The following is a 27478-nucleotide window of genomic DNA, read 5'->3' as shown; positions in this document are numbered from 1 at the left end:
GAAATGGGTATGGTGAATCATATGATTTTAAAAGGGGATTAGAGGGATCACAAGGAAGCCAGTCATTCCCAAGTCTGTTTTGCCATTCAATTGAATGATGCCTAAACAGAAGTGAAATAGCAAATGTGAGAAAGGCAACCTGCTCTCCTTAGGAACCTCTTTCCTAGCTCATGGGATGTTTAATATAGATTTCTCTTTGCTCTCCAAAGTTGTGTTCATGTTGCTGCACTGCCTTTACACCTGGGAAATGTGGACAGCCAAACAGCCATGCATCATTTTCCTCATGGTAACACATGCGTAAGCAATGCAATGTTCCCATAATGCAGCAACAAAGTTACTGCTGAATCCCAGAGAAGAGGCTAAACCAGAAGAAGGAGGGAAAGGACGTTTGCCAAGCACCAATGGACTTAGACAAAAGAAGACTCTCAAAAGTGTAAACATGGATTGGGTGATGCTCTACCACGCTATAGCACGAACAGTACAGACAAACACAGCAGCGGCGGTACAAGAAACAATGTGTAGCAGGATTTACATCCACATGATGACACGCTGAGCCCTTTTTGTGCATCTACTCACCAGCACTGGGATTTAACAGTTGTTCTATGAGAGCAAGTGGGAAAACAAAGTGCAATGAGATAAAAAAATTGATCTATGACTGTGATGACAAGATCAGTTGTATTTCAAACTAAATCCTAATCTCATACAAAAGCAAAATACTGTTGCTGCTGGAAATTTGAAATGAACTCAGCATGCTGGAGAAACTCAGCAGGTCTGTCACTATCTGTGGAGACAGAAACAGAGTAAACATGTTGTGTCCAACAAGATTCTCCTTCAAAACACAATTCATACCAAATACAAATTCTGTTTTTTTCTCGACAGATGTGGAGAGACCTGCTGGTGTCATCCATCAGTTTCTGTTTTTGTTTTGAATCCCATCTGGTTCGGTTGGCTCCAAAAAGTGCCCTGGTTTCAATTTAGATTTCATGCTTTTGTCATCTCCAGATTTGACCATTCCAACACAATCCATGCTAATCTAAATTCTATCCTCCAAAAACTAAGATCATGCAGAAGTCTACTGCTCAAGTCCTAACTTGACTGAGCTGTGTTTTCCTATCCCCCTTATACATACATCAAATCCGGGTCAATGCATGTCTTGAATCTTAAATATCACCATTGTTTTGAAAAACCCTCTATGATGTCACCCTTATCTATTTCTGTAATCCAACTCCACAAGTCTTCAGGATATCTGCACTTCTCTAATTTTGGCTTCTTGTGCATTCTCAATTTTAATTGATCTACCAATTTGCCATGTCTTCAATTGCCTGGAATTGTCTCCCCATACCTCACTACCTCTTTAATGTAAGTTGTTTCTTAAAGCCTACTTCTCTTACCAAGCTTTTCATCAATTGACCTATGGTCTATGTAAATAGGTCTATGTCATTTTTTATTTATAATGTTTCTGTGCTAAGCTCACAATGTTAATCATGTAAAAGATGCTACATAAATTAAAGTTATTATTGCTAAGGACATGACATCACCTCTCTTGACAAAAGGTCTTAGTCAAGCTCCATTTTCCAATTGATTGACTCCCAAGGCCATTGTGCCACCTTCCTCCTCCACGCCACCCCGTGTTTCAAGCCTCCATTCTGAAACTTGAAGGGCTTTGTTCTAATCCATTTTCCCATGTCCCCTGCTATTCAACAATATTCAGCTCGAGCTTAGAAGAAAGCATTCTCAGTACTCAACCAGAAGATTGTAAGTTTAAGATCCATACCACAGCCTCATAAGCATTGGTGCTGATTGGTGCTGAGAAAGTGCTGCCCTGACTGAGGTGCTATCGTTTTGGATGAGATATCAAACCAAAACCCTGTCTGCCCTTGCGTTGACATAAAAAGATCACATATCAATAGTTGAAAGAAGAAACATAGGGAGGTTTACTCAGTGACCTAATATTTACTGTTCAAACATCATGACAATAAACTGACAGTTTCCTCATTTCTGGTTGGGGGAACTTATGGAGCACATTATGGCCACTGTGCTTCTTATGTTGCAACAGTGACTACACTTCAAGGCTAGTTCACTGGTTGGAAAATGCTCTTGCATGTCCCATGGTTGAGAAAATCTTTTCCTTACTTTACTCTTCAGCAACAATCCTATGATTGTCTCTAGAGAAAGGTTTCCAAAAAGTGGGGTGAGTACCTCAAGTGGGGTTACGAACTCCAAAGTAGCAATGGCTGATCACAACCTGCTCTAACAGGCCTGCTCCTCCTTTCCCACTGTTCACTGAGGGATTGTGACAGTTTTCAAGGCTCACCATGGGAATACTGCTGCAGTTACTGCCATGTTAAAATAGTATGAGTCTGTGTCAGAGCAAAAGCTTGCACCTCAGATTGAGAAGCTTATTTCATTGTTATTGAATACTTTCTGAACAGCTTGTAACAGTAGAGGAATCTAGTCACTGGACAGTATGAAATGAATCCTGTAAATTTAGTGTCAACCCTGAGAAGCTTTGATCATCTGAAGAGATGTGGCGTAATGGCAATATCACTGGACCTAGTAATCCAGAGGCACAAGCTGTTCCTCTGGCTTCAAACTGCACCATAGCAGCTGGTGGAATTTAAATTCAATTAATAAAATCTGGAATTGAAAAGCAGTTTTACTAATAAAGGAAATTTGTGATTCTTATCCAGTCTGACCTGTCTGTGACTTTAGACCCACAACAATGATATCGACTCTTAACTGCCCTCTGAAATGGTCAAGAAAGCCACTTATTTCAATTGAAATTAGGGATGGTCATCAAATACTGGTCTTATCAGCAACCAACCACATCTCACGAAGGAAAAGGTAAAAGGAACCCCTGTTCAGAATATTTTCAAAGTATTCTTTGAAGGAATTAGGTTTCTCCATGCCCTCTCATTAATTCCCCGTATTTCTGCTGATTTTTCAGTGCTATTTCAGCAATCAGTGCTGACAGCATCTTCATGACAAATAACCTCACAGCACAGCACGGCTGAATGTTAAGTCCACACCTGAGATGGCGAGAAGTGAATTGCCGTGAGATAACACAGTGTGGAGCTGGAGGAGCACAGCAGGCCAGGTAGCATCAGAGGAGCAGGAAAGTTGATGTTTCAGGTCGGGACCCTTCCTCAGAAATTACGGAAGGGAGCTCCAAAAAAAAGAGAGAGAGAGAGAAGAGGTGGGGCTGGGGAAGGTAGGTGGGATGGTGATAGGTGAGTGCAGGTAGGAAGTGGTGGGGATTGGTCAGTGAGGTGGGAGGAGCAGATAGATGGGAGAGAGAATGGACAGGTTGTGTCAGGTCAAGGAGGCGGGGATGGTCATGGGATGAAACTGGGGGTGGGGAGATTTTGAAACCAGGAAAGCCCACTTTGAGACCACTGGATTGAAGGCTGCCAAGGCGAAATATGAGGTGCTGCTCCTTCAGTTTCTGGGTGGTATCATTGTGACAATGGAGGAGGCCAAGGATGGACATGTCACCCAGGGAGTGGGAGAGGAAGTTGAAATATTTCGTGACTGGAAGGTGTTGTCATTTGTCACGAACAGAGCGCAGGTGCTCTACAAAGCGGTCTCCGAGCCTCCACGTGGTCTCACCAAGATAGAGGAGGCCACATCGGGTGCAGTGGATGCAACTGATCACATTGACAGATGTGCAGGTGAACCTCTATCTGATCTGAAAGGTTTGTTTGGTGCCTTGGATGGAGGTGAAAGGGGAGGTGAAAGGGTAGGTGTAAGGGCAGGTATAGCAGTTCCTGTGGTTGTTGGGGAAGGTACCAGGGCTGGTGGGGGTAGTAGGGAATGTGGAAGTCATGAAGAGTTTCCTTAGGAACTGCTCTCATCTATCACCATCCCACCAGCCTGCCCCAGCCCCAGCCCACCTCTATTTATTTTGGAGCTCACTTTCCCTTCCCCAGTCTCCCTGCTCCTCTGACGCTGCCTGGCCTGCTGTGCTCCTCCAACTCCACACTGTGTTATCTCTGACTCCAGCATCAGTAGTTCTTACTCTCTGAGTGAATTGCCTTGAGTTGTGATTGACTGCCTTATGGTGCTGACTTCAGCTAATTCCTCCAAAATTATACCTTCAATATTCATCAGTATTTTTGTATTCCAGCTGAAATCCCAGTCAATGGGCAAAAAGACCAATTTAGGCTATTAGGTCATTCAACCAATCATATCTGCTCCACCATTTGATCTTGGCTGATATGTTTCTCAAGCCCATTCTCCTGCCTTCTCCCCATAACCCTTGATCCCCTTATTAATGAAGAACCCCATCAACGTCTGTTTTAAAAACACTCAATGACTTGATCTCCACAGCATTCTGCAGCAATGAGTTCCACAGATTAGCCACCTTCTGGCTGAAGAAATTCCCTCTCATCTTAGTTCTAAAGGGTCGTCCCTTCACTCAAACTATGCCCTTGGGTCCTAGACTTTCTACTAATGGAAATATCTTTTCCACATTCACTATCCAGGTATCTTATTATTTTGTAAGTTTCAATGAGATCCCCTCTCATCATCCTTCTAAACTCCATTGAGTACAGACCCTGAGTCCTCTACTGGTGCTCTTATGACAAATACTTAATTCTGGGATCATCCTTGTGAACTTTCTTTTGACCTCTCCCAAGGCCAATACATGTTTCCTTAAATACAGGACCCAAAATTGTTCTCAATATTCCAAATATAGTCTGAACAGAGCCTTAAACAATCTCAGCAGGACAGCCTACTCTTGCATTCTAGCCCTCTTGAAATGAATCCTAACATTGCATTTGCCTTCTGTAATAACTGGAAAGGAAAATCATTTACAGTCGAACACCAAGATAGAGCCATTACTCGTGGATGCAAAGGCTAATCCCAGGCTGTGACAAATCCCCTTTTATCCTCTTGAATTTGAGCCTTCAGGAAAAGGAGCCTGCTTTATTCTTTGCCCCAAATCACTGTGGTATGTGTTTCCATCTCGTAACCACCATCAGTAAGTCATCCATGCCTCCAATTGAATAATTATGTGCAAAGTCTATTAGGGGTAATGAAAACCATTAAAGGGGAGAAAGAGGTCAGGAGTGGAAAGGAGCTGAATCAAAATGGAGTTGGAAAGGGTGGATCTGCTTTTTTTTATACATATCCAAAAATGCTCTTATACAGAGATAGTAAGAACTGCAGATGCTGGAGAATCTGAGGTAACAAGATGTAGAGCTGGATGAACACAGCAGGCCAAGCAGCATCAGAGCAGCAGGAAGGCTGACGTTTCTTACTCTGAAGAAGGGTCTAGGCCCGAAATGTCAGCCTTCCTGCTCCTCTGATGCTGCTTGGCCTGCTGTGTTCAATGCTCTTACACACACCGAATGTCTTGTTTTGCCATCACCAAATCACAGTAACAGGGGTCTGATTTTTTAAAAATATATCCAGGAGTGCTATCACAAACAACTGAACCACCAAATCACCATTACTATTTTTTAAACTACGAATCACCACCTGTAAATCACCCATGTGAATATTTACATGCAAAATCCAGCACAGGCAGTGGGTCTGCTTTATTGATACTTTTATACTTTCTAAGCAAACTTTTCAGAGATGTTGTTACACACTTTGGAGCAGATAGGACTTGAACCCAGGTAGATAGGGCACTACCACTGTGCCACAAGGCCCACTGATATTTTCCTAATCAGCCTGTTGAGGGATGTTAATATGCACCTCTGGAGGAGGCAGGACTTGAACCTGAGTTTCCTTGCTCACATTACGACTGTGCCACAAGACACCAACTGGGTCTGCTTTATAGAGATTTGTAATGAACCTTTTGGGTCTTCATTTGAAAGGGTCTGTGAACAGGAAGCATAGATTTTGGGTAGATTGACATGGGATTTAAATCTCACCCCGGCAGTTGGTAGATTTAAATTTAATGAGTAAGACTAGAATTGAAAGCTAGTCTCAGTTATGGTGACCATCAATTGATTGTCATAGAATTCACAGCTGGTTCTCTAATGCTAAATAAAATATTTCTGTGTTTTCTTATGGCACAAAACTAAGTGGGATTGTGAGTTGTGATAAGGATACAAAGAGGTTTCAGGGAAATGTAAAAAAGTTGGCTGTATGAACAACACATGGCAGATGCAGCATAACATGGGTAAATGTGAAGTTATACACTTTGGTGAAGGTCAGCAAGGAAACGTCAGCCTTCCTGTTCCTTTGATGCTGCTTGGCCTGCTATGTTCATCCAGCTCTACACCTTGTTATCACAGTATTATTTAAATTGTGATATGTTGGGTTTTCTTTTATGCCAGTCAATTAAATTAAATAGGCAGGAGCAGCAATTAGGAAGGGAATTGGTAGGTTATCCATCAGTATTAGAGGATTTGAGTTCAGAAGTCAGATATCTCTCTGCAGTTTTAAAGTGTCTTGGTAAGACTGCACCTCAGTGCTGTGTAGTTTTGGTCTCCCTATTTAAAAGAGGATACACTTTGCCATAGACGACTGCAGCGAAGGTTCACTGTGATGATACTGGGGATGTCAAGACGGTCGTAAGTGGACAGATTGGTTCGATTGAGCCTGTGTTCACTAGAATTTAGAAGGTTAAGAGGGGATCTGACTGAAACATACAAAATTGTAACAGGACTGGATAGATGAAATGCAAGGAGAATGTTTTCTCAGGTTGGGGAGTCTCGACCAGGCATCTCTCAGGAAATGAGGTAGGCTATTTAGGACTGAGATGAGGAAACAATTCTTCACTGGTCAACCTGTGGAATTCACTATTAAAGAATGTTGTGAAGCTGGATCGCCAGGCATATTCAAGTAAGAGATTGATGAAGTTTTAGATAACAAGGACAGTAAGAGAAAGTGGGTACATGGCATTGAGCCAGAGAATTGGCTACAATCATAATGAAAGGCAAAGCTCAAACAACCAAATGACCTACTCCTGTTCCTACTTTCTGTTTCTATGGCTTTATGGAAGAAAACCTGCCAGTGTTACATGGCTTGGCCTACATTTGACTCCAAAGTCCTGGCAGCGTAACTGAAACTTTATTGCCCTTGATAAAAGTCTCACAAGGTAATCAGTTGTATCAACAAAGTCTAAAAAAAATTGAAAACGCATTCCCTAAGGAGACTGTGGGTGTACCTACACTATGCTGTGGGTCAAGGTGGCATCTCACAACCAGCTTTTCAAGGGGCAACATGGGCTGGGCAACAAATGCTTGCTGACTCAACCATAATGCATTGATGTGCTAAAATAACGTGCCTTTTCACTGCCATGCCATCTCCACAGAATGCTACTGCTAATCAATATTAGATTCGCATGACTGCTACCACCTAGATGACCAAGGGCAGCAAACATCACAACTTTTGAGGATCTCCTCCAAGTCACATCCCATTTTGACTTGGGAATAGCTATGTCATTCCTTCACTATCACTGGGTCAAAATTCTGAACATTTCACTTATTTAGGAAGTGGCTCAGCACCAACTTCTCAGGATACCAAGGGACTGCATTAAATATTGGCTTTGCCAGTGATGTCTAGTTTCCACAAATGCATTTTAAAAATGTACACCACACCTTCCTTGATGTGGGCATCGCCATACTTTTACTTTTGCAGATACAAATACTCACACAACATATGGAAATTCAGGTCCGGCCGGACCACTTAACCATATCTGAAACTTCCCATCTCTGAGCAAAAACTCATTCTGTTATGATCAATGCCATTGGAACTAACCACCTAAAAAGAGTAACTTTGCCAAATTTCTAGAAAAATGGTATAAAATCAATATTTTGACTTAATTAAGCTCCTTTAAAGATGTTAGATAAATGTAAACCATTGTTTCAGTTAAAAGGGAAGGGCAAAGTCTGTCAACTCTGGAGAATCTTAGCAAAAATCCCAGATGTCAGAGTCCCACGGACAGATCGATTCCCTCAATTTATAAGACTTGAAGGAGAAACATGCCCATCAGAGACAGGACAGTTAACAACAAGGAACACTGGTTTCTCTCCATGGATGCTCCCTCACACACTGTGACCTCCAGCAATTTTTGTTTTCAGAACAGTTAACAACAACTTAGATATATATTGCATCTTTAATTTAGTGAAACATCCCAAGACATTTCAGGAGCTCTTTAAAACAAAGTATGACACTAAGCCACAGTGGTGATATTGTCAGGTGGCCAAAACGTTGGTCAAAATGGCAGATTTTAAGGAGTTTATGAAAGCATTAAAGTGAGGTCAAGAGGTACAGAGGTTGAGGGAAGGAATTCCAGAATGTGTGGCTCAGGCAGCCAAAGGTATGGTCACTAATGGTGAAGCAACTGCAATTGGGCGTCCACAAGTAGTAAGAATAAGAGGGCTGTAGATATCTCAGAGGGTGTTGGGGCTAGAGGTGAATTGAGAGATCAGGAGGAGCAAGATCATGGAAATATTTGAGAAAATAAGAACATGCATTAGCAGCAGGATCATCTGGCTGTGACCTCTACTTTCCTGTCCACCCCTGTACTCCTTGACTCCCTTGTCAAAAAAATAACTTTTCTCATTCAACCTTTAAAATATTCAATGGCTCAGCCACCACTGCTCTCCGGATAAGAGAATTTCACAGACAGTGACTCTCACAGAAACTGGGATGAAAATTTTTAGGTCACCACATTGCTTGACTGGTAAGCAATGTAGGTTAGTGAGCATATGGGTGACAAGTAATCAGAATTTGTTTGAAGTTAAGACTAACAAGTTCAGGAATATTGCCTTTGCTTGATTCTCATTGGATCATCTGGATCCAGCAACAATGAAACCATCAGCAGGATCAGACTGATAATCTATAATGCTTCCTCAGACCTGGAAAAATACCCATTGAAAGTAAATACCTCTTGTGAACAAAATTATTTCGAATTTTAAGCACAGACAGACGACATTCTACCTATGCTGTTGGTTTTGGCATTCCAAAATTTCCAATCCTCATCTCTCTGCCCAGCAGGGAGATGTGGTGTACAGTAGCAGTGTGTGAAATTTAAAAGAAACCTGGAATTTATGATTAATTATGACAATTAAACTATCATAAACTGTTGCAAACAAACCCATCTGCATCACGTTTGCTCTTTATTTGCTATCCTTACCCGGCTTGGCCTGCGTGTGACTTCACACTCACCACAACGTGTTTAGCTCTTAATTAGTCTCTGAAGTGCATTGGCAATCCACTCAGATCAAAGGCACATAGGGATGGGCAACAATTGCTGCACTAGCCAAACATCCCCACATCCCATCAAAGAATTTTTAAAACATTGCAAAATGCTTCTTTCCTAATTCTCTCCATAAGGGAGGTACATGCTTTTATGCGTTTGCTGAGAAATCCCAAAGAGGGAATGCTGCGCCCAAACAACACTAATTTCTCACTCCACAATACTGAAGACCTCAGAACTGCATTGAAGAAAGGTAATTGAGCCCAGAGAAAACCTGATTATTTCCAAAAATATCCCCCCCTTGGAACAGAAAGATAAAATAGTATCTTTAGCCCTACTCTTCCTGGGGGCTTGTTGGTCTAGCAGACCAATGGTTGAGGTGTTAATTATTTGGGTATGTTAATTATTTTGGTAAGATACACCAATGAAGGGTATTGTTTACTTAAGAATCTGGAGTACTTATAAAGAGACTCACAAAAGCACATTTTAATTGGATGTTTCTTTTGGGAGTTTATCTTAAGTTACACCGCTCCTTCATGGGGCTATTTGGTTTAATTTGAGTTAATTTCTTTCATGGCTTTATCTAAAATTGCACAAAGTAAAACCAATGGCACAAACTAAATTTTTAATTTGAGCCTTGTAAAATTCCTTTGATGACACTTTTTCCCATTTGTATTTTCTAATCAACCTGTTTGGAGAGAGTACGACACACCTGTGGAATTAAGTGGGACTTGAACATAGGTCTCCTAGCTCAGAGCTAGGAACATTACCAATGTGTCACATAAGCCCCCTTCCTTTAGGATGGTGATTTGTCATATGGTGTCCATTTAAGGTTCAATTAAGTTGATTTGGTTTAATTTTAAGAAATGAAGAGAAAATGCTGGGACACACGAGTATGAAGAGAAGAGACATCAAGATTGGGGAGTGTTGCTGAACAAAGAGACCTTGGAGTGCAGGTTCATAGTTCCTTAAAAGTGGAGTCACAGGTAGATAGGATAATGAAGGCAGTGTTTGGAATGCTTACCTTTATTGATCAGTGCATTGAGTACACGAGTTGAGACGTCATGTTATGGCTGTATGTGTCACTATTGAGATAACAAAGTGTGAGGCTGGATGAACACAGCAGGCCAGGCAGCATCTTAGGAGCACAAAAGCTGACGTTTCAGGCCTAGAGCCTTCATCAGACCATTTTTGGAATACTGCATTCATTTCTGGTCTCCCTGCTGTAGGAAGGATGTTGTGAAACTTGAAAAGGTTTAGAAAAGATTTACAAGGATGTTGCCAGGGTTGAGAGTTTGAGCTATACAGAGAGGCTGAGTAGGCTGGGGCTATTTTTCCTGGAGCACTGGAGCCTCAGGGTTGACCTTGCAGGGGTTTATAAAATCATGAAGAACATGGATAGGGTGCAGGTCTTTTCCCCACGGTGGGGGAGTCCAAAACTAGGGGGCATAGATTTAAAGTGAGAGAGGAAAGATATAAAAGGGATGTAAGGGGCAACGTTTTCACGCAGGGGGTGGGGCGTACATGGGATGAGCTGCCAGAGTAAGTGGTGGAGGCTGGTACAATTACAACATTTAAAAGGCATCTGGATGAGTACATGAATAGAAAGGGTTTAGAAGGATATGGGCCAAATGCTGGCAAATAGGACTACATTTATACACTACATCTGGTTGGCATGGATAAGTTGGACCAAAGGACCTGTTTCTGTGCTGTACATCTCTATGACTCTATAACCTTTGGTTTCATCAATATAAAAGTTACTCTAAAGAAGTCCACTCTGTAAGTGCCTGGTGTGAAAAATAATTTCCATCCACTCCAAATCAATGCCAAAAAATCTCAGATTCCCGAGGTGCTGTGCAAACTTTGTTGTTGTATGCTTTGTTGGGAGTCAGAAGGCATCTTGTTTAATGAGCAGAAACTGGATTTTGGTTGCACTTTCTGGCTTAATTTGAACAGTAGTGTGGGAGCTGCCCTGAGGGAATTCTGCTTTTGTGTCTTTTGTTAAAAGTCCTCCAGAAAAACCTTCAAGGAGGTGGCCATCAATAATATTCAGTCAAGACATCCTAGGAGTTGCAGCTTTCTCCTGGGACTTTTGTAGCCTACAATAAGACACTTTGCGTGCATCTGTGTGTTGGAGGTATATCAAGGCCATTGGAGGCTCTAGGACTCTGACTAAGCCACAACTAGAATTGTTCACCCAATTCTGCTTGCCACACTTCAAGAAGGTCGAGAGAGTGCGGAGAAGATTTACCAGAATGGTTCCAAGGATGAGGGATTTTAGTGACAAGGATAGAATGGAAAATATGGAGATTCTCTCCAAATAGTTGGAGAGATCTGATAGAGGTATACAAGGTTATGACAAGTTGGATAAACAAGACAAAAATGATCTGTTTCCGTTATGTATAAGCACTAGGTGGACATGGAGTTAAGATTTTGGGCAAGATATGCATGGAGTTTTGAGGAGAAAGATTTTTATTAGACAGCAGTAATGATCTGGAACTTCCTGTCTATGAAGTTGGTGAAAGTGAAAACAATGAATGATTTAAAAGTTTATGGGATGGCCATATGAGGCCAATGAAGGCACAATGCTATAAGGGATTCAGTTCAAGAATGGGGCAGGCTGGATTGCTCTACAGAGGGTCAGCATAAACTCAAAGGACTGAGTGTCCTCCTTCTATTCAAAGTGAAGTTTTGGACAGAAGGACTCCTGATTGGTAAGTAATTGTCTGGTGATTCTTTATTCTCTTACCTTCAATTTCCATTAATTTTCACACCCATAAGGTTTTGGAGAGGTAGGATTTAGGCTAGTGATAGAGTAATAGAATAGTGGGATTTAGAGAAGTGCATGGACTGTGGTTTACAAAATAGTGTACTTAGTAGTTTTTAGTGAGTATCAAACACCAAAGACCATCCAGTTAGCTATAAATTAATTCAACAGAAATTTATTTTTAATTAAATAGGTCATGGTACACATTGTTATCTACAACGTAGGTAGGAAGGGTGATGAGGTCCTGCAAAGGGAGTTCAGGAAGTTAAGTAGTAAACTGTAAAGATCTCTAGTGTTGTAATCTTGGGATTGCTCTGTCCCACATGCCAGTGAGGCTAAGAATAGAAAGTTAGTAGAGTTAAATACATATCAAAAGGGTTGATGCAGGAGGGAGGGCTTCAGTATGTTCATCATTGAGGTGTCTTCCAGGACAGATGGAACCTGTAGAAGAAGGACAGGTTGCATCTAATCTGGAGAAGCACCCATATCCTGGCAGGGAGGTTTGCTAGAGTCACTTAGGTGAGTTTAAATTAGTGTGACAGGGATGGGTGGGAACCAGAGCAGCAGGTCAGCAAGTGAAATGGCTGATGAGTTAAGAGGCCAAGGCCAATAAGGCTAGAGGAAGAACAGATAGTGAGAGGACACTAACATGCCAGGACTGGCAGTCTGAAATATATCTGTTTTAACATGAGGAGTATGACAGGTAAGGCAGATGAACTTAGAGCTTGGATTAGTACATCTATCTATGATATTGTAAATATTACAGAGACTTATTGAGAGAGGGACAAGACTGGCAGCTTAATGTTTCGGGATTTAGGAAGTGGATGATGTCCTTAACAGATGTTTTGCATTGGTATTCACAAAGGAGGAGACTTGGTGGATGGTGAGTCCAGAGAGTGGTATGCTGATGTTCTGGGGCACGTCAATATATAAAAAGGAGATGTTCGGTGTTTTGAAAACCATTAAGGTAGACAGGTCCCCCGGACATGATGGCAACTATACCATACAGAGGGAGGCAAGGAAGAAAATTGCTAGCGCCTTGTACGAAATTATTGTATCCTGTACAGTCACAGGAGAGGTTGCAGAAGACTGGAAAATAGTCAATCTTGTCCCTTTGTTTAAGAAGGGCAACAGGGTTAAATCATGAAATTACAGGCAGGTGAGCCTTACATCAGTGGTAGGGAAATTGTTGAAAAACATTCTTGGAGATAGGATTCACTTACATTTGGAAAAATATGGACTTACTGGTAATAGGCAGCATGGCTTTGTGCGGGGAAGGTCGTGTCTCACAAACTTAATTGAGTTCTTTTAAGAAAGTGACAAACATGTGTAATAGATACTGTCTACATGAACTTCAGTAAGGCCTTTAACAAGGTTCCTCACGGCAGGCTGATACAGAAGGTGAGGTCACATGGGATCCACATTGAGCTGGCAAGATGGTTACAGAACTGGCTTGGTCATAGAAAACAGAGAGGAGTGGTGGAAGGGTGTTTATCTGACTGGAGATCTGTGACTAGTGGTGTTCCATCGGGATCAGTGCTTGGACCCCTGTTGGTGTTAATACATACAAATAATTTGGAAGTGAATGTAGGTAGTCTGATTAGTAAGTTTGCAGATGACACAAAGACTGGGGAGTTGCGGATAGTGGGAAGGAGACTTGGTTGGAGGAATGGCAGATGGAACTTAATCCAGACAAATGCAAGATAATGCGTTTTGGAAGACCTTTTGCAGCAGAAAACTAGACAGTAACCGGCAAAACCTTTAGAACCTTTAGAGGGATCTAGGTATACAGCTCCATAGTTCCCTGAAAGCAGCAGCACAAATGGAGAATTTTACACAGAGGCTGGCAAGTGCCAGAGCAGATGCAATTGCAATCACAGAATCCCTATAGTGTGGAAACAGGCATTTCGGCCCAACAAGTCCACACCGACCACTGGAGCATCCCACCCAGACCCATCCCGTACAACCCACTTAAGCTACTCATCCCTGAACACCGTGGGTAATTTAGCATGGCCAATCTGCCTAACATACACATCTTTAGACAGTGGGAGTAAAATAGAGCACCTGGAGGAAACACATGCAGACATGGGGACAACTCCACACAGACAGTCACCTAAGGGTGGAATTGAATCTGGGTCTCTGGCACTGTGAGGTAGCAGTGCTTTCCACTGAGCCACTGTGCTGCCTCAATATTGAGACATCTTGACAAATACATGAATAAGCAGGGAATAGAGGGATATGGGCTACGTCGAGGCTAAATTTTTTTAGTTTAGAAAGGCATCATGTGTTGATACAGGCACGATGGGCTGAAGGGTCCATTCACGTGTTGACCCGTTCTTTGTTCTTTGCATCATAATGACTCTACAGGCTGGGGTTTTCCCTTCTCAAGAAGTGGTGGGAAAGGTGGTGATAACGCCAGATAATCAGGTAAGTTAGCACAGGGAGAGATACCCATTCACCCTTGTTCCCCAACTCTTCACACCTTGGAAATTCTGGACAGGAAGGCTTGTAGTTAAACTTTCTGGCCTGCCACGAATTAGGGCCATAAGTGGTCAAATAACTGGCCACTGACCTGATTCCCAATCAACTGGGTAAATAGAAAGGCCAACCTGTCAGCTTGAACAGGGGGCCCTCAAATTGCTCCAAGATGAGAACGACTGGAACCCTGGGGAATGACTGTTGAAGACCACCACAATCTCAACCTGTGACTCCAGCTACTCCAAAATTATACCTTCCTTCTCACTGTTTGTGGTCTTGAGAGTCGCTGTTGACTTTGAAGCGGCACAGCTCTGTGGCTACTTGCTTCTCATTGTCTAGAACTTTTGGATGGAGTGGGAAATGCTGTTCTAGGAAGTGATCCACTAAGAAGTTTGTCAGATCACCTCTTAAGTACCTGGTTGATGCTCGGTCCAATCTGTCTCCCTCTGTTGTGCTGAGGGCGTTTCACTGGTAATGATGCCCCTGACCCAATGGTTTAAGTCAAAAAGGGAACATACGGGCATATGAGTCTCCGTAGGGTCAATTTTACCATTAGTTGAATGTGTAAAATGGGTGATGTTGAATTACTTGCTTATTATACACCATACTTGTGAATACTGCATACTTACATTCACAGTATTGCTGGTGAGTCCAGCAATATTGACCAGTTTTATTTGGCCTTAAGAATATGGGTCTGAGGTGCCTTTGAACCACTGTAATCCATGTGGTGGAGGGACACCTACTGTGCTGTTAGGAAAAGAGTCCCAGGATTTTTGACCTCGCAACAGCAAATGAAGCCTCAGTGAATTGCTACAGTTCATTTTGTAGATGGTCTCCACTGCTGCCTGTGTGTGTCAGTGGTTAAGGGAGTAAATGTTGAAATTGGTTGATGAAATTCCAATCAAGTGGCCTTATTTGTTCTGATGGTGTTCAGCTTCCTGACTGTTACAGCTGTACGCATCCAGGCAAATGGAGAATATTTAATCAATATGCCCAATATACACAAGGTGAGATAAATCAGGGGCAAAGGTGAGTGAGGTACAAAGAGGTGACCTAGTGACATCAAGAATATGGGTCAATCGAGAGGCAGTTTTGAAGCTTGGAACCAGAAGTGATGGCTTCAATCGAACAATATTCAACACCCAGAAATCTTTGTTCATTCCGTAGTGGATGTTGGAAAAGCTGTCTGATAATTTATGAATAAGGGAATTGAGAAATGTAGATCAGAGCTGGCTGTCATTAATGCACACATGAAAACTAAACGCTGGACTTTTGGATGACATTGCCCAAAGGGCAGCAAGTAGATAAGATTCTGAGAGATGAAATTAGTGCAATAAAGCAACCATCTAAAACCTGTGCCTTCAATTCTGTATCTGCTTTCATATTTTTCTAATTGATTCTCAGGATGTGTGTGGGCAAGATTAGCATCTGTTTCACTCTGGCTGTCCTTGAAACAAAGTACCAGCTTACTTGCAATACCACTCACACAAACTCCAGTTTTTTTAAATTCCCAGATTTAATTTTCAGTTCAGCAAATTTGCATTTGCCAATTGTAGTGGTGAGATTTGAACTTAGTGTGGAGAACTTTCTGCTTAGGAGTTGTGGGGCTTGGAGGTGGGACAGGCACTAACTTAGATGGAATGATGTTGTTCCCAAACCCCACCGCTCCTAGAATCAAATCTGAGTGAGAAGATCCATACTCATACCTCCCGCCCCATTGCCAGCTTGAGGCCCACAATAGCTGAAGAAGGGTGTCATCCTGAGATTCTTGGAATGATCCAGTTGCAGCTGGACCTGTTTCTGTGTGGTGTTGCTGACAGCTACTACAGCTAGTCACATTGAGTGGGTGGGGAGAAACGTTGGAGAGAAGAGGGGTGTTGGTCTCTTGATCAAAGGTAATTAGTGATCATTGAGCAGGGATGATTGCTAGTTGACTTTGCTTCCAAAGTCCCTCCCTCCTTTCCCTAATGACCCTCAAACCAAGAAGCACCTCTACCCACTGGTTAAAAAGATAATTTATTATCTTGGGTTGCTCCATTATCCTGGCACTCCAGGGACGCACTTCCAGTAAAAACAATCACCTAAATAAAAACTAAAGAACTGCAGATGCTGTAAATCAGAAGCAAAACAGAAATTGCTGGAAAAACTCAGCAAGTCTGGCAGCATCTATGGAGAGAAATCAGAGTTAATATTTTGGCTTAAGTGACTCTTCCTCGGAACTCAAAACACATCACCTCCTCAGTGGTTCTCATTGGATGGGACACCCACCCTCAACAACATCCCCACTGCCCCAAAACCTGATAGCCTTGCCAATGCCTGATTGAGATGTGGTTCAGTGGGCCTTGCTCTGGAGAAGGCAGCGTGCTTATTTCACCAAAACTCCATCTGGCAGACAAGACCCCCCAAGCGCCTTGACAAGATTCTGCCCAAAGTCTCTGGATTCTTGGTTCAGTCACATGAATTTGAAAACAAGCGTGTTTGCTTGCTTAAGTATTGGGAACATTAACTGTGAGTGATTTTGCCAAGGGTGCAAACTGATGTTCTGCCCAATCCTGTGAAATTCACACCTGGGGTTTTAAGATAATCTCAATGGATAGATCCCAGGTTTAGACAGGACAAACAATTCCACATTTCACATGATTTCAACAACTTAAATTTAACAAGTTGCACTCGGTTCACAGCTTAAATATATTAGGAGTCGTGACTAATGTTTTATATAGAACATAGAACATTACAGCACAGTACAGGATCTAGGGAGTATGTGTCTTTATCCTAAAAAGATAATGATGTCCAGGAGCAACTAGAATTGTAGTTTATTCACAGAAACTGCTCAATAATCCTCTGAGATTATTACGTGTTAAAATGGATATACGGCAGTATTTTACTCACCTTGCTCCTTCTTGAAAGTGTTCTCAGTCATGAAAACCGGCATCATCAATTCCCCCACAGGCGGCTGAATGGACATATAAAACTGCCTGGTCTGGGAGCTGAAAAGGCACCAGAAATAAAAACACTACTCCATCATGTTGGGGCAACATACTCCTGATCCCAGTTTTCATTCTGGGGTCCCTATCCCCAATACCTCAATGTTCGGGCCTGACCATTCCCCCACCATCACCTCAAAACACCTCTATAATCCTGAATCCCTCTGACCAACATGCTTGGCCAACTCAGTCTCTGTGACCCATTGTTTCTGTCTGGGCTCCATGTTAGCCTTAGCATCAACTTCAGGATGGTCAACAACATTACAGCTTAATGTCAAAAACGCAGACCATAAATTGATTATCACACCAAAGATAGCTGTTGTGTGTTCCACAGAATGAGATAGCTTATGCTCATCTGTAGGTAGCCATTATTGAACTAACTTTATCAATAGTGAGTACTATAACAAAATGGTTGGCTGTATTGATAAAGCTACATAAAAAGTTTCTCCTCAGGTCACTAACAGTTCTTTTGTTAATCACCTTAAATCAGTGCCCTGTGGCCCTCAATCCTTCCACCAGTGAGAACGATTTCTATCTGCTGTGTCCATACACATCATGATTTTGAACATCTTGATCAAATCCTCCTTCAATCTTCTTTTCTAGCCACGTAACTGAAGTTCTTCATTCCTGGGCCATGACTTGTGAATTTTGCTTGCATCTCTCTAAAGCTTTCACATCCTTTCCAAAGTGCGGTATCCCAAACTAGACACAGTACTGCAGCTGAAACTGAACCAGTCATGGCTTCCTTTTTTTGTATTCCATGTCGCTACTTATAATACATTCAATCATGAGATGGCAGAGATGGGTTGCCTCCTTTGAATGGTTGACTATTTATCAATTTATCATTATAACTGTAGCAAGACTATATAGGAAAGGGTTGGGGACTCAATATGTCATTGCTGACAGTCACAGCTCCTGCACAAACACAAAAATTAAAAGCATAAGTAGATCATTTGGCATCATGAGCCTGCTCAGCCATTATAATTACGGCTGCTCCAGACATAGTCTCAACTCCACAGTCAAGCGTATAACCTGTAACTCTTGACTCGCTTTCAGTCAAAAATCTGTCTGACTCAATATTGAATATATTCAATGATCTAGCCTCCACTGCATTCTAGAAAAGAGAATCCCAAAGATCAACAACCATCAGGGAGAAAAAAGTAGTCTCAAAACTTGAATGGAAGACTCTAAATTTTTAAACGATGTCCCCTAGTTCTAAGTTCCCTCAAAAGGAGAAACATATTCTCAATAACTACCCTGTCATGTCCATTCAGAATCTTATATGATTCAATAAGAGCACCATTCAATCTTCTACACTCCAATTTGTACACCTTATACAGGGCAGTGGCGAGACCACATCTGGAATATTTTGTACAGTAAAACTTGTGTAATATTTGCAGACCCCTGCTACATACCTCTGCCCAGGAGCAGGCTGAGCTAACTCACCCACCTTCAGTTTGACTTATCTGTATCTTAAAGTGAACTTTAGTCCTTTGAGATGGCCCAGATCACTTTGCTATTCAAATTCTGGGGCATATTCTAATAAACTGTCACTAAACAGACCCCTGGACAAAAGGCAACTTCATGTGTTCCAAGGGAGTAAAAGGCAGTGAGTGAATAAATGAAACACAGAATTGTTACAGTGCAGGAGGTAGTTATTCTGCCTCAGAATGGTCAATTCACCTAGTGCCATTCTTTTGCCTTCTCCCTGTAGCCCTGCACAATTTCCTATTCAGATAACAATCTAGCCCCCTTTGAATGCTTAGATTGAATCTGCCTCCACCACACTTTGAAGCAGTGCACTCCAGACACTCTCCACTTGCTGTGTGAAAATGTTTCTTCTCATTTCACTTTTGCTTCTTTTGTTCTTGGTCATTTCATGAGTGGGAACACTTTCTCCCTATCTGCAGTATCCAAACCGTCATGATTTTGAATACTTCATTCAAATGTAAGTTTGTTTTTTGAACATGGCAAGAAGACTTTGATTCCAATGTGCTTGAAATCAGCCAATAACTTTGTATTGCATAATTCAGTCCTTTGTATTTTTACTGTTCTATGTATTGGACAGCTGCCCGTGTGAGTGCTGTTAATAGTTATGACCATTCTGCATACTGGGAACTATGTAATAATGTTGTTTACAAAGTTACGTAATGGGGTGAGTTAAGGAATTATTGGGTGAACTCTCTAACTCAAATTCTTTAGACTGTTCCCATTCTTTTATTGAGTGATTTTTTTTTCATTCCTAGTTTCAAAATTGGAGTTCTTCTTGCTATTCCCACATAGAAAGATGTAAACTAAAATCTTCTGAGGGGCCAGATGTACAGTTCCAAGGACAGTGACCATGTCAATGAAAGTCACTCACCATAGCTGGAAGTTGGCTGCTTGTGTGGAATCACAAAAATCGATGCCCAAAATATCTGCGATGACCTCACCTGGCTGGAGAATTGCTTGTGATGTTGAAACAAGAAAGAGTGGATAAGAAACAAAAGAAGAAAAAAATCAAATTGTAATTTAGTCGGGTCTCATGTGGTGTTGTGAAGTGATGTTGAACCAAAGTAAGAGTGCATACATGCTGGTCCAATTGCCTCTTTCTGTGTTGTAACCATTCTGTGATTTGGTGAAGTGCAGACACTGTGATAATATAGAGAACACAGTGGGTAATTGTTACACTGCCACCTCCCATAAACAACCATGTGAAAATGACCAGATAACTTGTTTATGTGATGTTAAATTGAGGAATTAATATCTGTAAGGACACTGGGGAAAACTCCCTGCTTTTCTTAAACTAACGCCATTATGCCTACCTGAGAGAGCTCTGGTTAGCGTTCTTTTGAAGAGTGAATGTGCTGTAGCAATGCTCAGTGTGAACTGAATAGACAGTCTCCATGTAGGATTAGTGGGAAAGTCACTCAGAAGTAACTGAAGATATCAAAGGAACTGACTCCACTCTCCATTAAATAAAAACAGAAAGAACTGCGGATACTGTAAATCAGGAATAAAAACAAAGTCTCTGGAAAAGCTCAGCAGGTCTGGGCAGCATCTATTGAGGAAAAAGAGTGAACATTTCGGGTCCTGTGATCCTTCCTCAGAATTGCTGTCGATGCTGCCAGACCTGCTGAGTTTTGTGAGCAACTTTATTTTTATTCCATTCTCCATTAGTCCACCACAGAAATAATTTCTGCGAGTATCGGAATCAAAGATAGGGACTAAATAGTTTTATTTTCATGTGGTAGTCCCTCAGAATGAGGATGACATTTGCTCATGGTAAGTATCTTTAACGTGGGGAAGCTATTCTGCAGAAGCTACCATGTGGTTCTGGCTGACCAGTAAATTCTTCTGATTTGTCACTTGCCATAGGTGTATCAGAAGAATGATTGATAGTCAACCTGTTTGGCCACATAATGACACAATGTTTGAGGTCACCATGTCTTGAGATGGGATAAGAACCTGGGAATCTTCATCCAGAGGTAGGGACCTTATACACACACTACAACCCTAAACAAGGATAGATTTAGGGTTAGGTCAAGGACAGAGCAAGATCAAAAAGGACAAAATATGAAACATTGACATCTTTCTTTATGCAGATGCCCGCTGATCTGCTCAAAGTTTCCAGAAATTTCCTGCTCCCCCAGACACTTACCAATCTCCTTGAATCCCTGCAATCTCATTCCTGGCTGCAACTTGGGCTCGGCAATATGGAGATTTCGGAATTCCATTTCTGAATTGTTGGTAAACTGCATCTGGACAGAGACCATGGTGTGGTCTGGGCTGAATGGCCGCCTGTTGAAGTAATACTCCACTGACAGCCCCTCTCCTGTGATGCGATGAAGCAACTCATAAGTTTTCACTCCTCCCAGCAAGGGACTTGACACCTAAAACAAAGACCAGAACCTTGAATTGCAAGAGGTGTACCAGGGGTGTTTGGCTTTATCTTTAACCATGAGTTTCAGGATTTCATTGAGTTGAGGATTTGATTACCATCCGGAATCTGCGTCGCTGGGATAAGGAGAGGAGACCATTCAGTAGCCTGAGGACAGTACTGCCAATTAGATCCTGGCGGACTTGTATCTCAGATTCATTTCCCAGCCTTCGCTCCAGATTCCCCAATATCCAACAAAAATCTATCAACCTTAGCTCCAGAAGTACCAACTTCCTCTCAGCATCCACAGCCTTTTTGAGACAGAGTGAGTTTTAGATTTCTGTCGATTGCTGTGCAGAGATAATTTTTCCTGATTTCCTTACTGGCTTCAATCTTATTAATTTGTCTGGATGCATTTGATGTGGAAGGACGGGGGTGGGCAAAGTCAGAAATCACACAACACTGGGTTATAGGCCACTCCACTTGACAAAGGAGGAGTACTCTGAAAGCTTGTGATTTCAAATAAACTGTTGGACTATAACCTGGTGTTGTGTGTTTTCTGACGTGAATTCATTTGAAACTGGCTGCTCTCTGATGACCCTCTCAAATCCTTGTGTTGTTTGTCATGGGAGGGAAGGAGAATTATCATTCAAAATTTTCCTTAATATGCCAAAACAATACAAAGCAAGCAGGAAAATTTTTAAAAAGTTTCATTTATATAGTGCCTGTCACAACCACTGGCATTTTATAAATTCCTGCTTTGGAAATAAAACCAGTCTGTCTCCAAGTTAATACACAGTCAGATTCTAAACAAGGGCTCATACCTAAAATGCATTGTCTGACTTGAGATGTCACCTGTACTATACCAATGAAAGCCTTTAGTTATCTCAGAGTAGTGACTTGAACAAAATTCTAGGATTTGCACATTAATCCTTTCTAACTGATTAAAGATTTAGCAGCCATCTTAGGTTTGTTCAATACATTCACATCAGTTCTATGACCCACTGATTTTATGTTTATAAATTCTACGTCTAATGCCACGTCTATCACCAACATCTGAAGAAGGAGCGAGACTCCAAAAGCTTGTGTCCTCAAATAAACCTGTTGGACTATACCTGTTGGTGTTGTGTGATTTTTGACCTTGTCCACTCCAGTCGAACACCAGCATCTCCACATCATGACAACCACTGGACATTTAAAAGCGCTTACCAACAACAAAGTGCTTTTGAAAGATCTTTTGAAGTATAGTCACTTGCATACAGTAAGCTCCCAGAAATTTAATAATGATGAGATAATCTGTTTTTGTGATTGGAAGAAGGCTAGAACATGGAGTACTCAGATAAGTCATGAGCGTAGTGAATGATGGAATGACACATGAGACCAAGTGGCTCAGTACCGTTCCTAACTTGTGAAAGGGAGGGTATCTTTTAATTTATCTTGAATTCAGAAATCAGTCAGAGATATTTGAAATTTCACCAGTGTTTAATCATACATAGAGTTATATAACACAGAAATAGGCCCTCTGGCCCAACTTATCCATGTTGACCAGGCTTCCTAAAATGAACTAGACTCATTTACCTGCGTTTGGCCCATATCCCTCTACACTTTTCCTATCCATGTAAATGTCCAAATGTCTTTTAAATGTTATAATTGTACCAGCCTCTAACACTTCCTCTGGTAGTTTGTTCTATATATCATAGGTCATAGAATCCCTACAGTGTGGAAACAGACCTTTCGCCCCAACGAATCCACACTGAACCTCAAAGCATCCCACCCAGACCTGCCCCGCTATAACCCACTTAATCTACACATCCTGAACACTCTGGGACAATTTGGCATGGCTAATCCACCCAGCATGCACATCTTTGGACTGTGGGAGGAAACTGGAGCACTCAGAGGAAACCGACACAGACACGGGGAGAATGTGCAAACTCCGCACAGTCGCCCAGAATTGAACCCAGGTCCCTGGCACTGTGAGGCAGCAGTGCTAACCACTGAACCACCATGCCGCCCATTCTGTATACAACACCCTCTGTATGAAAAGTTTGCCCCTCAGGTCTCTTTTAAATCCTTCCCCTCTCACCTTAAACCTATGCCCTCCAGTTTTGGACTCCCCTATCTTGGGGAAAAGACCTTGACAATTCACCTTATCATTGTCCCTCATGATTTTACAAACCTAAGGTCATCACGCAGCCTCCTATGCTTAAAATCACAGCCTATTCAATCTCTCCTTATATCTCAAACCTTCTAGACTTGGTAATATCATCGTAAATGTTTTTTGCACCTCTTCCAGTTTAATAGCATTGTTTCTGTAACAGGGTGAGCTGAATTATGCAGCACTCCAAATGTGGCCTTCCCAGTAACTTGTATAGCTGTAACATTACGTCCTAACTCCTGTACTCAATGTTCTAATCGATGAAGGCAAGCATGCCAAATGGCTTCTTCATCACCCTAACTGTGACGCCACTTTCAAGGAACTACATGTACAAGGAAAATACACACTTCCTGTGGGAAAAACAGATCTCCTTGAATCATTAGAGATAATGGGAACTGCAGATGCTGGAGATTCCAAGATAATGAAATGTGAGGCTGGATGAACACAGCAGGCCAAGCAGCATCTCAGGAGCACAAAAGCTGACGTTTCGGGCCTAGACCCTTCATCAGAGAGGGGGATGGGGGGAGGGAACCGGAATAAATAGGGAGAGAGGGGGAGGTGGACCGAAGATGGAGAGTAAAGAAGATAGGTGGAGAGGGTGTAGGTGGGGAGGTAGGGAGGGGATAGGTCAGTCCAGGGAAGACGGACAGGTCAAGGAGGTGGGATGAGGTTAGTAGGTAGCTGGGGGTGCGGCTTGGGGTGGGAGGAAGGGATGGGTGAGAGGAAGAACCGGTTAGGGAGGCAGAGACAGGTTGGACTGGTTTTGGGATGCAGTGGGTGGGGGGGAAGAGCTGGGCTGGTTGTGTGGTGCAGTGGGGGGAGGGGATGAACTGGGCTGGTTTAGGGATGCAGTGGGGGAAGGGGAGATTTTGAAACTGGTGAAGTCCACATTGATACCATATGGCTGCAGGGTTCCCAGGCGGAATATGAGTTGCTGTTCCTGCAACCTTCGGGTGGCATCATTGTGGCAGTGCAGGAGGCCCATGATGGACATGTCATCAAGAGAATGGGAGGGGGAGTGGAAATGGTTTGCGACTGGGAGGTGCAGTTGTTTGTTGCAAACTGAGCGGAGGTGTTCTGCAAAGCGGTCCCCAAGCCTCCGCTTGGTTTCCCCAATGTAGAGAAAGCCGCACCGGGTACAGTGGATGCAGTATACCACATTGGCAGATGTGCAGGTGAACCTCTGCTTAATGTGGAATGTCATCTTGGGGCCTGGGATGGGGGTGAGGGAGGAGGTGTGGGGACAAGTGTAGCATTTCCTGCGGTTGCAGGGGAAGGTGCCGGGTGTGGTGGGGTTGGAGGGCAGTGTGGAGCGAACAAGGGAGTCACGGAGAGAGTGGTCTCTCCGGAAAGCAGACAGGGGTGGGGATGGAAAAATGTCTTGGGTGGTGGGGTCGGATTGTAAATGGCGGAAGTGTCGGAGGATAATGCGTTGTATCCGGAGGTTGGTAGGGTGGTGTGTGAGAACGAGGGGGATCCTCTTGGGGCGTTTGTGGCGGGGGCAGGGTGTGAGGGATGTGTCGCGGGAAATGCGGGAGACGCGGTCAAGGGCGTTCTCAATCACTGTGGGGGGGAAGTTGCGGTCCTTAAAGAATTTGGACATCTGGGATGTGCGGGAGTGGAATGTCTTATCGTGGGAGCAGATGCGGCGGAGGCGGAGGAATTGGGAATAGGGGATGGAATTTTTGCAGGAGGGTGGGTGGGAGGAGGTGTATTCTAGGTAGCTGTGGGAGTCGGTGGGCTTGAAATGGACATCAGTTACAAGCTGGTTGCCTGAGATGGAGACTGAGAGGTCCAGGAAGGTGAGGGATGTGCTGGAGATGGCCCAGGTGAACTGAAGGTTGGGGTGGAAGGTGTTGGTGAAGTGGATGAACTGTTCGAGCTCCTCTGGGGAGCAAGAGGCGGCGCCGATACAGTCATCAATGTACCGGAGGAAGAGGTGGGGTTTGGGGCCTGTGTAGGTGCGGAAGATGGACTGTTCCACGTAACCTACAAAGAGGCAGGCATAGCTGGGGCCCATGCGGGTGCCCATGGCCACCCCCTTAGTCTGTAGGAAGTGGGAGGAGTCAAAAGAGAAGTTGTTGAGTGTGAGGACGAGTTCCGCTAGGCGGATGAGAGTGTCGGTGGAGGGGGCCTAGTCGGGCCTGCGGGACAGGAAGAAGCGGAGGGCCTTGAGGCCATCTCCATGCGGAATGCAGGTGTACAGGGACTGGACGTCCATGGTGAATATGAGGTGTTGGGGGCCAGGGAATTGGAAGTCCTGGAGGAGGTGGAGGGCGTGGGTGGTGTCACGGACATAGGTGGGGAGTTCCTGGACCAAAGGGGAGAAAATGGAGTCCAGATAGGTGGAGATGAGTTCGGTGGGGCAGGAGCAGGCTGAGACGATGGGTCGACCAGGGCAGGCAGGTTTGTGGATTTTGGGAAGGAGATAGAAACGGGCCGTGCGGGGTTGGGGAACAATGAGGTTGGAGGCTGTGGGTGGGAGGTCCCCTGAGGTGATGAGGTCATGAATGGTGTTGGAGATGATGGTTTGGCGCTCGGGTGTGGGGTCATGATCGAGGAGGCGGTAGGAGGTGGTGTCGGAGAGTTGGCGTCTGGCCTCGGCGATGTAGAGGTCAGTACGCCATACTACCACTGCGCCACCCTTGTCTGCGGGTTTGATGGTGAGGTTGGGGTTGGAGCGGAGGGAGCGGAGGGCTGCCCGTTCTGCGGGGGAGAGGTTGGAGTGGGTGAGAGGGGTGGAGAGGTTGAGGCGGTTAATGTCTCGACGGCAGTTGGAGATGAAGAGGTCGAGGGAGGGTAGGAGGCCTGGGGGTGGTGTCCAGGAGGAGGACTTGTGTTGGAAGCGGGTGAAGGGGTCAGTGGAAGGAGGGTTGGGTTCCCGGTTGAAGAAGTAGGCATGCAGGCGAAGACGGCGGAAAAACTGCTCTATGTCCGACCGTGACTGGTATTCGTTGATGTGTGGTTGTAGGGGGACAAAGGTGAGCCCCTTGCTCAGGACTGACCGTTCGTCCTCAGTCAGTGGGAGGTCTGGGGGGATGGTGAAGATTCGGCAGGGCTCAGTGTGGCTGTCTCCTCTGGGGTTGCAGGCTGTGGAGGTTGTGGGCGGAGCGATGATGTCGTCGGCCGTGGGCGGGGTTCCGTCGACCGTGGGCGGGGTTCCGTCGGCGTCGACCGTGGGCGGGGTTCCGTCGGCGTCGACCGTGGGCGGGGTTCCGTCGGCGTCGACCGTGGGCGGGGTTCCGTCGGCGTCGACCGGAACCCCGCCCACGGTCGACGGAACCCCGCCCACGGCCGACGGAACCCCGCCCACGGCCGACGACATCATCGCTCCGCCCACAACCTCCACAGCCTGCAACCCCAGAGGAGACAGCCACACTGAGCCCTGCCGAATCTTCACCATCCCCCCAGACCTCCCACTGACTGAGGACGAACGGTCAGTCCTGAGCAAGGGGCTCACCTTTGTCCCCCTACAACCACACATCAACGAATACCAGTCACGGTCGGACATAGAGCAGTTTTTCTGCCGTCTTCGCCTGCATGCCTACTTCTTCAACCGGGAACCCAACCCTCCTTCCACTGACCCCTTCACCCGCTTCCAACACAAGTCCTCCTCCTGGACACCACCCCCAGGCCTCCTACCCTCCCTCGACCTCTTCATCTCCAACTGCCGTCGAGACATTAACCGCCTCAACCTCTCCACCCCTCTCACCCACTCCAACCTCTCCCCCGCAGAACGGGCAGCCCTCCGCTCCAACCCCAACCTCACCATCAAACCCGCAGACAAGGGTGGCGCAGTGGTAGTATGGCGTACTGACCTCTACATCGCCGAGGCCAGACGCCAACTCTCCGACACCACCTCCTACCGCCTCCTCGATCATGACCCCACACCCGAGCGCCAAACCATCATCTCCAACACCATTCATGACCTCATCACCTCAGGGGACCTCCCACCCACAGCCTCCAACCTCATTGTTCCCCAACCCCGCACGGCCCGTTTCTATCTCCTTCCCAAAATCCACAAACCTGCCTGCCCTGGTCGACCCATCGTCTCAGCCTGCTCCTGCCCCACCGAACT

At 44.2% G+C, this 27478-nt stretch overlaps 1 protein-coding gene across 7 annotated transcripts in view; it reads right to left on the bottom strand.

Moving 5' to 3' along the window:
- Positions 1 to 27478, bottom strand: part of LOC125446744 (AP-3 complex subunit beta-2) — a 199705-nt gene that overhangs the window by 15352 nt on the left and 156875 nt on the right. For 5 of the 7 annotated variants that reach the window (XM_059640069.1, XM_059640070.1, XM_059640071.1 and 2 more), the window contains exons 23-26: positions 21027 to 21258; positions 19749 to 19833; positions 17292 to 17389; positions 577 to 600 (exon numbers count right to left, since the gene is read on the bottom strand). In XM_059640069.1, the coding sequence (XP_059496052.1) occupies positions 577 to 600; positions 17292 to 17389; positions 19749 to 19833; positions 21027 to 21258 (439 nt within the window). The remainder of the gene's footprint in view (positions 1 to 576; positions 601 to 17291; positions 17390 to 19748; positions 19834 to 21026; positions 21259 to 27478) is intronic. The other 2 variants (XM_059640072.1, XM_059640068.1) reach the window with 1 other exon arrangement.

This window comes from Stegostoma tigrinum, chromosome 36 (genome assembly GCF_030684315.1).
Source record: "Stegostoma tigrinum isolate sSteTig4 chromosome 36, sSteTig4.hap1, whole genome shotgun sequence".
Lineage (NCBI taxonomy): Eukaryota > Metazoa > Chordata > Chondrichthyes > Orectolobiformes > Stegostomatidae > Stegostoma > Stegostoma tigrinum.
This window is presented reverse-complemented; position numbering and strand designations above follow the sequence as displayed.